This window comes from Eretmochelys imbricata, chromosome 1 (assembly GCF_965152235.1).
Source record: "Eretmochelys imbricata isolate rEreImb1 chromosome 1, rEreImb1.hap1, whole genome shotgun sequence".
Classification (NCBI taxonomy): domain Eukaryota; kingdom Metazoa; phylum Chordata; order Testudines; family Cheloniidae; genus Eretmochelys; species Eretmochelys imbricata.
Window position 1 is genome coordinate 313,081,700 of NC_135572.1, and position 13,917 is coordinate 313,095,616.

General features: G+C 43.6%; 1 protein-coding gene across 6 annotated transcripts in view; it reads left to right on the forward strand.

The window, feature by feature from the left end:
* The first annotated feature begins 449 nt into the window (after window positions 1–449).
* The window catches only part of ST7 (suppression of tumorigenicity 7), a 234,325-nt gene continuing 220,857 nt past the window's right edge, over window positions 450–13,917 (forward strand). The window contains exon 1 of one of the 6 annotated variants that reach the window (XM_077834305.1): window positions 450–757. In XM_077834305.1, the coding sequence (XP_077690431.1) occupies window positions 607–757 (151 nt within the window). In that variant the 5' untranslated portion in view covers window positions 450–606. The remainder of the gene's footprint in view (window positions 758–13,917) is intronic. The other 5 variants (XM_077834297.1, XM_077834288.1, XM_077834319.1 and 2 more) reach the window with 5 other exon arrangements.

A 13,917-nucleotide genomic window follows, 5' to 3' on the forward strand; every position in this document is an offset into this window, starting at 1 on the left:
TATAGCTTATACTCTCAGAGAAGCTTCCAAAACTCTCTTCCCTTTTGAAAAGGGTTGAACTGTCTGGGTGGGTGAAGGTATCTTCTTTCTTCTCTTCCCCTTCACCCCTCAAAATTTGAGCCTTGGGAGGGCCTTTGCTCTCCCTACCCCTAATCTAGTGTGGAAAGTGGTGGAGGAGAGAAAATCCCTAAAAAGGTTAATTCTTGAGAACTCAGCTTTGTGCAGAATCCAACCACTAAGCCTGCTAGGTTGCCACCAGCACCTGCAAATAGACCCCAGAGGCTGTTCAGTTCATGTGCTTTTTGGTGAAATCAGTTTAATTGGGGTCACCCAGCTGCAGCTGTAAACGGGAGCACTCTAGGCACAGAGAGAAAGACGCAGACCGATCTGAGGTGGGGCTATTTTGTGTACGTAGGGTTTTTAAAAATATTTTCTTCATTATTTTGCGGCTGGAAGAGATGCCTGTATGGAAACCTTAAGGGAGGGGAGAAGTCTACTTTGGGAGGCATGAATCATCCCATAAATACACACTGAGAGGTTGTGGCAGCAGAGAGCAGGGTTGGCTTTTTTTTTTTTTTTTTTTTCTTCTTCTTCTTCTTCAAAAACATGGCTGAAGCTGGGACAGGCTTTCTGGAGCAGCTCAAGTCCTGCATCGTCTGGTCGTGGACTTACCTCTGGACCCTGTGGTTCTTCATCATGCTTTTCCTAGTCTACATCCTGAGGGTGCCTTTGAAGATCAATGACAATCTAACCACAGGTAAACCACATTCTCCTCGGAAACCTCGCGGGCGCTTTCCCGCAGTCCCCCCCACCCCCCTTCCCCAAGTTAGTGCAACTTGTGCGGGAGAGAGGGACACGTCTGCAGGCAGAGCCCGTCCGCGAGCCGCGCAGGGGGCTCTCTGCAGCGCTGAGGAGCTGCAGGGCTGGGCAGGGGGATTACACTGGAAAGTTGAACTCGCCCCAGTTCAGACTCCTGATCTCCCTTTGCAGCCTGGCACATAAGCCCTGGATTTCCCCCTCCTCCCCCCTCGCCTGTTGCAGGCTCCTCAGGTGCCCGCTGGCGGCTGGAACTGGAGGGGGGGAAAATGGGCTGCCTGCAGCTGGCTGCTCCCCTGCCTAGGCCAGGCGGGAGAGACGCGGGGCAGCCCTCGCTCTGCGTCTGTGCACGGAGCAGGGGCAGTTTATTGCCCTGCTCCGCCAGCCACGACCGGGTTACTGCAGCTGGCTGAGAACCGAGGAGAAGAAGGTGCTTCCCCCCGCCCCCGGGGTTCAGAATAGCCCCCCAGGCAGCGCTGCCTCCGGAAGCCACAGGGCTGCCTGCACGCCCCAGGCAAGCCCCCTGCCCCTCCCCCCCGCGTCGGCGGGCAGCTGCAGCCCGCGTCTCCCGTCCCTGCGGCTCCTTCTCTCCGCCAGGGGCCGGCAAGCGCTCACTGCCCGCAGCGGGTGGGGGTGCGCAGTACGGTGCCATGCCGTGTGCGCCTGGGGCTGCCCGCGGGGGCGTGGGAGCGTCCGCCAGCGGTGCACAGCTGGGGAATAGCCCCGGGCCGGAGGGCAGAGCCAAGCTTGCCTTGAGGATAAGGACTGTCCTCTCTAAACAGGGCCAGCCGGGGTCCCTCTCTGGGCACAGGTTGCTCTGTGTGTGTGTCAGGGGCATGGCTAGGTGCTTATGGGGCTGCCTCTCCCATGAGGAGATATTTATTCAAACCTGAGGTTTTGCCCTGGAGAAGTGCAACAGCCCGGAGGGTTGCCACTTGACAGGAGGGTGCTGCTTTTAGCAACTGGCTGCCGTAAGTGAGGCTCAGCGAGAGTCCCTTTCCCTAAACAGTGCAGTGTCGTGCACTTGGGAGCCGCACAGCTCAGGGCTAATGCCCTCCTAAAGGCACTTTTAAAAATAAACTCGAAATCAGGTGCTCAAGCTGCTAAACATTGCAGATCCTGTTATGAAACATCCTGTTACAAGACTCAAATGGTTTGATAAACCAGAACACAGTTCTAATCATGGTGGTTTTCCTAATGTTTTGTTAAAGAAATTCTTGGCTGTGGTGAGGCGATTTGGTTTAGCAGAGGCAAGAGTTTGGCCTGGTGGCTGATACAGCGCAAGGTTCAACGTTAGCGTGTGTGGTGTGGTATATATGAATCCTTAGTGGCATCTGCTTCCTGCCCGCCAACCAATAGTTCGTCCCCCAGATCCTGTGTGAATTGGGAGATTGCTCCCAGAATATGGGGCATTGTGAAATATGAGGAAAAATCAAAAGTGAGCATTCGAGACAAATGGGGCTGTGTAAGTGACATAAGACTTAAGTGGCTACTGTAGCACTGCAATAAGTTTAGCCATAATTTTAGAAAATCTTGTAAAGCATATCATATAACCTTCATTACTAAGGAAGTCCAAAACTGTAACAATACGGCCCTATTAAATGTGTTAAAACGATAACCTCCATGGCTTACAATAGTATAAATGTATTTGAAAAATTGACCTAATAAAATAGTAGTGTTATTACATACACTAGTGCCTGACCCAGTGCCTGGGTGAGACTGGGGCAAGGATAAGAGCTAGTTGGCTGAAACTCAGTGTAGAGTTGCTGGTAGTTTGAGGGAAGCAACTAGAAGCTGTAGTGAGGATTTGATCCACCCTTTGTCTTGATAGTATGTGTCCACTTTTCACAGTCTGGGGTCTTGGATCTTGGGTCTCCAGTTGCTGTTCAATTGTCATCTAATAACAATTTTGTGGACAGCGTTTTTTCCTTTTTTGGCTGGCGAGGAAATTGCATTCATTTCTTTCACATGTGAACCTTGGTTACTGTGATCCATCCCTTTCCCACTTTAAAATTAGGTTATTCTAAAGCTACACTTTAAGTCAATCCAGAAACTGAAGCTGGTGCAGAATGTGGTAGTCCGTTTATTAGGTCATGCAAGCTGCGAGCACACCACCAGTGGTCCATGATCAGCATGGGCTGCTTGGTGGAGTTTAAAGTGCTGGTTTATAGAGGCAAAATGGCCAGGGATTTACCTACTTGAGAGATGGTTATTCTCCCCATACCATATTGCTACATTTCCTATAAGTGAATGTATCTGAGCTGAAAACCCCGAAGTATAAGGCCTGGTCTACACTAGGGGAGGGGATCGATCTAAGATACGTCGACTTCAGCTGCACTATTCTCGTAGCTGAAGTTGCGTATATTAGATCGACTTAGAATCACTTACTTCGGGTCCTTGCGGTGCGGGATCGACGGCCACTGCTCCCTTGTTGACTCCGCTTCTGCCTCTCGCCCTGGTGGAGTTCCGGAGTCGACAGCAGAGCGATCGGGGATCGGTTTATCGCGTCTACACTAACACGATAAATCGATCCCCGATAGATCGATCACTACCCGCCGATCCGGCGGGTAGTGTAGACATGGTCTTAGAGTGGGAGTTCTGGCAGAGCATTCATCATGAGAGGCCCTCCACTTTGAAGCCTACTATCTTTCCTATTTCTTCTTCATCTCATCATCATTGAATTGGTTGAACTAATGGGCATGCTGCAAGGCCTGTTGGTTTACCCAGGTTGCTGAGGAGGGTATAATGATGGCTGATATGTTGGAGGGATGAGGCTGTTGGTTGGGCTTGATTTGCTGTAGTTGGTTATTTTATTCGTTTGGTTTTGAAGTGAGAAACAACTGTTGATTTTACTTTTTATTTGATTGTATTTTTAATTTTTGGCGAAGGTGCCTGAGGCCCTGGATAGTCTCTTTTTAATGTATATTTGTTATAAATCAAAATACATTAAAATGTATAGTGTCAACAGTGTGCTAGGAATTCACTGATATGGTCTCTGCTTTGAAGAGCTTACAGTCCTTGAAGAATCAGGTCTAAGATGTAATGAGAAGCAGTCTGATTGAATGATATTTTACGTATAGCAGGTTAGTTTTATTCTTTTGATTGGATTTGTTGCGGGAGTGGGGGAGTGGTAGGAAGGTTCTAACCTTTTATTTAACTTTTCTCCCCACTCTGTGACTGTGGAGAAGTCACAGACAATAACTCATGAGGTGGAAGTGTGCTCAACCTGACATCTAGAGGGCAGGTCACAATGTCTGGCCTCCCTTGGTGCAGACCACATCCTCTGGTTATGGAACCTGGGCATCAGGCTCCGACGTCTGCATTACAAGAGAGTTCTAACTTCCCACCACCTCTCTAGGATGGACTTAAGGGTATAGCCAGAGAAAATCTTTTAAGGGCTAAATTGAGAGTTTACTCTCAGTTCATAGGCAAGGAGCACTGAGTAGCTGTGCTGCTCCAAGAGCAGACTGAGTCACAATTCCACCCCTGGCTTCCTCTTAACTCCCTCCCAGAGCAATCTGTTACTGTCCTATGCCAATTTACTTCCCTGCTTTGCTAAGATATGCTGGCCAGTGGCATACTGGAGAGGCAGAGTCAAGGCTCTGCTGGTTTCTTGCACCCATCGACCTGCTTCCTACTTGCCTCTATGGCAGGGGGTATAGTGGCTCCCTGGAGACCACTTTATCCCCCTCTCCACACTGACCCACAGCCTATTCAGGGGACTATAGGGGGCATCTTATGGTGCATTGTGATCTTGCTCTAAGTGAAAAATATTACATTATTTAATTATTTACATTATTTTAGAAAATAGCAAAACCCTCTTAAAGTGTTTTTTGTTTTTGTTTTTATTTTAAGAAAAGACATATTTGATTAGATTGAAAGCTCTTTGGGATGGGGACTGTCTTTTGGTTATATGCGGGCACATAGCTGCTACCACTGTACAAAAAATAACATATACATTTGATGTAAAAAAGTGCTATTTTTTCTGTACTACTCTTTAGAAGAACTTGGGCTATTGGGTACCCAGGCATAGATGCAGAGCCTTGCACCTCTTTCTAATTCACTGGCCTAAATCAATAGTGGCCAAAAGCCGTTAACTTCTAATGGATGGCTCGTCTCAGGCAGCCTTGCGGCTGATATTGTCAAGAATTGAATGGTTCTAGAGACTGACCAGTCCTCTGTTCCAGAGAGATGGCTCCTAGTTGGAATTGAGTCCGAGTGGTTGGGCAACATTGGGAAGCTTTCCTCTACTTCCCATGCTGTACGTATTTTGTGGATAAACAGGAAACTTCCGTTCCAGGGCTGTCAATCCTTAACCCGTGGATCATATGAATAATTGGTGGCATATTCAGGGATTGGGGCATGGGGGTGGTCAAAAGGAAAATATATTTATGAAAAATTCATAGTTTATTTGAGAGAAGCAGACTGGGCACTGTGGCAAGGGTGAAATCCTTGGCTTGATGTAAATTGTACAAACAGAAATAAAGTGTGTGTGTGTGTGTGTGTGTGTGTGTATATATATATATATATATATATGGCCTCTTAGCACTTTTTATAAAGCAGGCCTCGGGCAAAGATTAGAAACCAGGTCATTCTTTTGAATGAAACTGAGAAGTAAAAGGTTTCAGAGTAACAGCAGTGTTAGTCTGTATTCGCAAAAAGAAAAGGAGTCCTTGTGGCACCTTAGAGACTTAGTCTCTAAGGTGCCACAAGGACTCCTTTTCTTTTTTTGAGAAGTAAAAGATAGCAGAAAGGGTTTCTAGAAGATCATCATTGTAGCAGAGGGCTCCCTGCCCATACTATTAAGCCTGGTATATACCCAAAATCCCATTAGTTTACTGAACCAGCAGTAATTTACATAGTGTTAGCCAGTCTGAACTGGGGAGTCTTACCCATGTTAAAGATAAAGCTGTATCTTTTTCCCTTTCAACTCCAGCTGTAACTCATTTATTTTTCCTGCATTTGAGGAAGGTAGTTGTCTCCTCAAAAGCTGTAATACCAGGCAACAGCTTTTTGGGGAGTAGAAAGTGTGAGATATGCAAAACCGTTCCCTCTGGGAAGCTGAGAATATTATCTCCACAGTGTTTGCCAGCCCCATTTGGTTTGAGAAGGAAATACATTGAGATCTGACTTGATCCTAGGACTCCTACCTGCACACAGTAGATTCAAAGCACTACAGACTTCACATCATGGTGGACAGTAAACAGGATTTAAAAAACATTAAGACCTCAGGCAGATCAACATGCATGCAGTTTGTTTTTTGGACACTTGCAAGGTATTATTCTAATTATTTCGTTCTTTTATTCTTGTTTATGTATTTACAATGTTGGCAGAATTTGATTTTTATTTATTTTATAATTTCAACTGATAATACTGATTGTTAAGCATTTTTTGTTTGTTTTGAAAGTTCACAGTTGCACAAAATTATGGGGTTTAAGCATTTATTTTTAGAAATTTTTACAGCTGTAAGTTTCCATAGTTGTGGGAAGTTGTATGGGGATCAGGCAACGGGGTGTCAGACAATAATTGTTAAAGCTTTATAACCATGAAAACTTAAATTTTTAACATCACATGTCTAAATATACAAAGTAAATATCCTTAAATTGAATTCTAATCTGCTCTCAAACCACATTTTTCTTCTTTGCCGATCTAAAATTTTAATTATTCATAGAAATATTTTTTTCATCAGTTTGTGTAAGGTGAAATCAACATTTACTAATAAAAATCTAATCCTCCCAAACCTACAGTGATACTATGTATAAGACTGACTGTACTATCTAGCAGTACCCAGCAGATATGTTTAAACACTTTTTGTAGCATCTTCTCCATTTCAGAAAACTGTGGAGTCCATATGAGAACTAATCAAATGCGTGTTGCTTCTACTTTTTTTTTTTTTTTTTTTTTCTGGGATTGAAGTATCTCATTCACTGTTCTGCTATTTCAGTTGAAATACATTATTATAGCAGCGTTCAGATGAGTCATCATGTTTTTCACTGAAATGACCCAGACACAACTGATGTGCCAGTATGAAGGCTAAAAATGGGAAAAGCCTTTCACAGCTGTGGCTTTTAAGGCAAACAAGCAACTCCTAAACTTTGCAATGAAAATTAGTTACAGTAGGAGAACAAAAAGAAAAGGAGGACTTGTGGCACCTTAGAGACTAACAAATTTATTTGAGCATAAGCTTTCGTGAGCTACAGCTCACTTCATCGGATGCATTCAGTAGGAGAACAGTATACAAAATGTGGCTTTTATACTTTATCTGTCCCCATATAGTACCACACAGCATTCTGATTAGAATATTAGCACAATACAGTCTCAGTAAAGTGTATGTTAAATAGATTAAAAACTGGCTAATTTGCGGATCTCAAAATGTAGTCAGTTGTCAATGGGGAACCATCATCAAATGGGAGTACTAGATTGGTACTAGACCTGATACTATTATTCCTCATTTTCATCAGAGATCTGAAAGTAAATATGAAAACACTTAGCACACTGGGCCCATATAGGAAAAAAATTCAAGACATGCCTCCAGTATGGAGGACTGTACTCTGGGAAGCAGTGACTCTAAAAAAGAATTTATGGGTCATAGTGGACAAGCAACTCAATATGAGTTCCCAATGCAAAGCTGTGGCAAAATGGGCTAATGTGGTGCTTTGATGGGTAAATGGGAGTAGGGAGGTGATTTTATCATTTTACCTCTATATACAGCGTTGGTGAGTCTGATAATAGACTACTGTGTCCGCTGTTCCAGTGTCCACAGTTTAAAAAGAATGTTGAAAAATTGGAGAAGGCACAGAAAACAGCCATAAAATGATTCAAGGGCTGGAGAATATACCTGTCAGTGAGAGACTTAGAGAGCTCAGTTTGTTTAGTTGATCAAACAGAAGACTGAGAAGTGACTTGATTACAGTGTATAAATTCTTCTAAGTAGAGAATATACTGAATACTAAAGAGCTCTTTAATCTCCGGGACAAAAGCATAGCAAGAACTCGTGGCAGAAAGCTGAAGTCAGACACATTCAAACTGGAAATAAGGTGTACGTGTTTAAGAGTGAAGGTGATTAAGCCAGTGGTTCCCAAATTTTTCAGGGTCGCACCCCTCCATACCCCTGTCCATTTCCCCCCCCCCCACCCTCGGGGTATGGGGGCGGATGCAGATAGAGATAAAGGGGACAAGGCTGGGGGTGGGTCTGGAGTCAGGAGCAGAGTCCTGGCTGGGGCTGGGGGAACGGCCAGAGCAGAGCTGGGGGCGGAGCAGGCCTGGGTGGCGCTCCCTTCCCACCCCTCATGGGGGCTGGCCTGGGCTCTGCTGCGCCTCCCTGAATGTTCCTCCATGCCCTCCTAGAGGGATGCGCCCCACAATTTGGGGGGATTAAGCACTGAAACAGACCATGAAGGAAAGTGATGGATTCTCTGTCTTTTGATGTTTTCAAATCAGGACCGGATTCCTTTCTGAAAGATATGCTTTAATGAAAGACAAGTTATTGGGCTCAATCCCGGGGTAACTTGATGAAATGTAATGATCTGTGATATACAGGAGGTCACGCTAGGTGATCTAATGGTCCCTTCTGGCTTTAAACTATGAATTTATGAATATGGAGTGTGATATTATTTTCCTTTTGATGTGTATATATCAGTACTCCTACCATTCTGTGGCTCTGTTGGGGCTGGCAATGCTGGTTAGTCTTGTTTTATATTAGTAGGGAGCGCAATCTATGAATCCATGTAAGGCCTGATAGTCTTCTCAGTTACACCATTTTTACATCAATGCAACTCTAGTGTCTTTAGTGGAGTTACTTCTTACAGTGGGAGTCAGGCCCATGATATAACACTACACCCATTCCATTTGATCTCCATAAAATTTAAAAAACAAAATGCCAAAGTTAATTTTTAAATTAATCAACAATAACCTTTGAACTACTGTAACCATGACATCCTTTTAACCAGGAAACAGTACAGCATATTCAGGCTGGAATACTAAAATAAAACAAGAATTTAAATAAGGAATGTGATGTCTTAGTCCAAAATAAATAGAATACACTTGATTATTTTTATAAATAGTTTCCCTTCAAGTCAGCAGCTAGAGTCAACATCAATGTGAATTGGATTAGGACACACCTTTTATACAAATATACAACTTGTTTTTTTTCCCCCTGCGATAACAGTTCTGCCCTTTATTCCTTTTCTGAAATAAATAGTGTTTAACTTTTGAGACTCAATTGCTGATTACTGTGTATTTCCTTTTGAGGGTAAAAGAAAGATAGATTTAATTACTAGGGCATTAAACATCATTTGTTGCATTTGGCTTGTGACAGGACAGATAAGCAGATTCATCAGAGGCTTTTGTGAGTCACTGAAAGTAGAGAAGTTTAGAGATCTGACTTCCTAAAAATGGACATAACTATAGAGATTTTTCAATATCAATTGTTCCACCTCCCTATTAATCTAATGTTTTGTCTGCATCTTATTACTGGGTACCTATCTCCATCCTAGCTGAGTGGAGAAAAAAACTCTAACCAGTGGAGACCACTGTTACCCAGTTCAGCATTCAGCCACGAGAATGTGCCATAATCCCTGGCATACAGGGAAAAGGAAATTGTATCCTTGTGAGGTCAGAGGGAACCAGGCTCATGGGAGGGAGACAGAAGATGCCTGTATGCAGCAGGCCAGACGCTGCAGCCTGGGAGGAAAGGTCAGGCTGCCTAGACAACTGGGTTAGGAATTGCTAAGTAATTTGCATTGGGTTTTTGCATCCTTTGATTCTGGCAGCATACACGGAATCTGAATATTCATAGGATTCCATCGAAGGCAACAACCTAATGCTTGGAGCACCAGACATCTGGAGGGTACAGGTCTATCTCAACACTTATTGCAACACCCTGCAGTATATGAGTTGGCTACAGCAGGATTAAAAAACAACAATAATAAAAATCCTGTCATGAGAATTATCCCATATTTGGGCCAGATTCAGCAATCAGAGCACTAGCCTGGGACTTGGAAACCACAGCTTTGATAGAGACTTCCTGTGTGCGCTTAGGGAAATCACTTAGGGTAGAGTTCTGCCCCACTGAAGTCAATGGGAGTATTCCCACTGACTTCAGTGTGGGGGTAGGATTTCAGCTTCTATATATGTCTTCACTGCAGAGTTGACTCAGACTCTTATTCAGGTGTCCCTAACCCCCCTCCCATCCACACACACTACCCTCTCACCTGAGTTTGGTGGTGCTTTCAGCATGGGCTATCTGTCCCAGCAGGTTAGAACCTGGGTTCTGCTTTAAGTCAGGCGGGTAACCCACCCACTTTGCAGTGAGGATTCAGGCTAACTCACTTGAGTGCTGACAGTCTTCCAATGCTTGTCCAGAAGAATAGGCAGGCTCTCCCACAATTCACTGAGTGAGAATCAAAGAGTGACTCCTCTTGCAGGAGTGCAAAGAACGATGGGATATGCCCCCAGTAGTGCTAGTAACACATGCAGGGGAGTGCAGCACCAGTGAGGACTCAGTAATTTGAGTAGGGCTTTCCAGAGTGTCCCCCCTCCCCACCCCCGGGCTTGGCTAACCTGCATGTTTGGAGCCAGGTTCCAATCACCCAGGCTAAGTTTGCAGTGAACACATAATCTAAAATGTTCAGTGCCTCAGTTCTCCATCTGTGAAATGGGGATAAGGGTACTTCCCTATATCACAGGGGTGTCGTAAGGAAAAATACAGAGTGAGGCACACAGACGCTACAGTGATGGGGTCCCCCTAAGATAGATTCATTGGTATGTTCAGCTATATATAAGGCTCTGGTTGAGCAGCTGGAGCATACCAGTGAATCTAATCCTTTAAGTCTTCATGTTAAGCAATAAATCCATTTAAGAAAACAAATAGTCTGATTTTATAAGTGGTAACATTGTGGGAGATGCATGTGGGCAAAATGGAGCCCTCCCCACAATTTCTGAAAGCAACAATATACTGATTTTGGGGGCATTGTTTGTGAGTGAAAAATGGTAGTTTCTAATCTCTGCCTCCCAGATTTATAGACAACAAAAGAAGGGTTAGCATAGCACAACACATAGTGGGTACCCAAATGGGTTGACCCGAAGAAGAACTGTGTGTAGCTCAAAATCTGTTTTTTTTTTCCACCAATAGAAATTGGTCCAATAAAAGATACTCCTTCACCCACTTGTCACCCAGTAATCAGTCATATTATACAAGACTACAAGGTATAGTAGAAAATGTAATTTATATCCACTCCTAAAACTACCTTAAACTAGTGGCCACTTCATGTCATCTACTGTGGGTAGGGTTGCCGCTTTTGGTTGAATGTATTCCTGCAGATTTCATTACATGACATAATCTTTAATTAAAGATTAATCTTTAATTCCTGGAGACTCCAGGCCAATCCTGGAGGCTTGGCAACCCTAACTGTGGGGTGTTTGGGGCCCTGGGATCTACATAAGTGAAGATCTAGGGTGACATCCTGATTCTATTGAAGTCAGTGGAGATTTTGCTATTAATGTAAATGGGACCAGGATTTCGCTCTTAGGGAGCTCTTCAACTAGTCCAAGAATGATTCCCTCCAGGCAGTGTTTTTTCTGAATGGTCATGGAGCCCATTGCCAAGTGTGTGTGTGTGGGGGGGGGGGGGGGGGGGGGGGGAGAAGAGGTGAAGGACAGCAAAAACTACTCTGCCCCCAGTACCTTCATGAGGGGTAAGGCAAGGTTTTAGTGGTGTAGAAGGCCATCAGCTCTTGATTCGAATTAATTTCAAAATATGTTATCTCAGACTGCATCAAAAAGGTGTCTTGAATGTGTGGACAGAGTGATTGTTCCTGCTCATTCCAGTTCAAGACAATTAATAATTAGAATCTGAAACTATTAGTTTGAAAAAGTACAAGGGAAAGGACTTTCAGTTTTGTATAACTTAAAAAAAAAATGGATAGTGAGCAGCCTGTTTTTCTTTGGGGGAGGATTGGGGGCTTTTGTTTCTATATTGACCAGATAGTCGGTAATAACTTAGCCCAGTTTCAAAGCCTACTTTCTTTTATGGTCCTGATTTCATAATATTGTTTGTATGAATTATGTAAATGTACATATTACAACAACAAATCTCGGGTGAAATCCTGATACCATTAAAGTCAATGGCAGAACTCCCATTGATTTCAGTGGGGCCAGATTTCACCCCAACAATGCAATGGTTTTTAATTTTTTTTTTAAATTTGAATTGCTTAATGTAAAGAGTTAACGATAGCTAAGGCTCCATGTTTGTCATGGAAGTCATGGATTCCGTGACTTCTGCAGAGGCTGGTGTACCTGGCCTGGGCCTGCCTGAGCAGCTTGGGCAGCTCCTGGGTCAGGCGTACCGGCCGCTGCTGGGGCAGTCTCGGGCCCCCCTGCCATAGGCGTTTGGGTGCGGGGGGGCTCATGGCTGGGGGTTGGGGTGCGGGGCAGTGCTTACCCGCGGGGGGCAGTGCTCCCTGGAAGGGAGACAGCAACTTCCCCTCCCTCAGCTCCTAGCTCCAATGCTGTCTCCGCCTGCAGGCACCGCCCCCACAGCTCCCATTGGCCTTGATTCCCAGCCAATGGGAGCTACAGAACTGGGACTTAGGGTGGAGCAGAGGCAGCACGTGGGGCCTGGAGCTGGGTTCCCCGCTTGCCTGGAGCTGGGTAGGGAGCCTGCCCCCGCACCCTCCCAGCACCCACGGTGCTCCCCCGGGCCACCCTCCTGAGTCGCCCCTCTCCTCCAAGTTTTAGTCAGGGGTATACAGTAAAAGTCATGGACAGGTCACAGGTCATGAATTTTTGTTTACTGCCCATGACCTGTCCATGACTTTTACTAAAATTGCCCGTGACTAAAATGTAGCCTTAATGATAGCACCACTTTAACTATATCAGTTTTAATCCTGCATAGAGATTTTATTTTAAAACAAGAAATCTAATAATTTTTATTTAGATTTTATTTGTGATCTTGGCTCAATTTTTTTGCAGATTGCATCTGATAGTACATGTGGCTAGTTTTGAACAACACTATTAATTACTTTTCTTTAATTTTGTTGTTTGTAATATTTTTATTAAAATGGAAATTTTTTTCTTTTTAAATAAACACTGATTTTATTTTTTTCTTCATTTCTAATGAATCTGAAACAAACCTCTTTTTGTTTATTGTTCACCACCATCTTCGATTATGTCAGTTACAGCTCTGGGAAGTGTTAGCTGTGACGTAGAGCCTGTAAGCAATGTTTGCATATTAGGTGTTTTTGTTTGCTTGTCTTTGTCCTGCAAAAATGGTGGCATTTGGATTGTTAATATTAAATTTAGATTAAGATTCAAGTGGATACTGCACACCAGATTTTAACAGTTTTAAGGTATGTAAAATTTTGGGCGTGATCTGTTTGGAAAGTGCCCTTTTAAGCTTTAAAAGAGAGACGATTACTTGCAGAAATGTAGCATACTATTTGCAACATAGATTTCTGTTTCAAAGACTTCAGATTAGGGCTACCTTAAAAGAAAAAAAAAATGAAAATTAAAATTTGTCGCCTGATAAGTGGAGCATGTAGTGGTATAGTAGAAGACTTCTGACCTAGAAATTTAAATATTTCCTTTCAGAGTGAGTTTGTTTGTTTTGTTTTAACTCAGGGATATGGTTTTCAGTTATTTGGCAAAAAACTCTCAAATGAAAGCAGCTGTTAATGAAGTTCCAATCTAATGCAGAGATAGCAAAAATATTTTAAGGTGTTTTAAAAACTGGCTTTTTTTCCAGAGGGGTTGTAATACACTGAACTGCCAATATTTCAGAGGAAACATGCAAACCAGGCTATTTGAAGCTCTGCATGATAAAATCTTGAACAAAAGTACTCTGGACTCGTCCTGACTGATGTACAAATGCTGAATTATACTGTAAGCTCTTAACTAAACTGCAAGATCATCTGGGCAGGGACCTTGGTTAAAATTTGCAGAATTGCCTAAACCCCATTTTCAGAACTGACTTAGGCACATTGGACCATATGTAAAAGGTATTTAGGCACTTAACGATGCAGATAGGTGCCCAGTAAGATTTTCAAAAGCTTCTATGCACCTAACTCCCATGTCTCTGAAAATTCCACAAGGTGCCTATCTGTT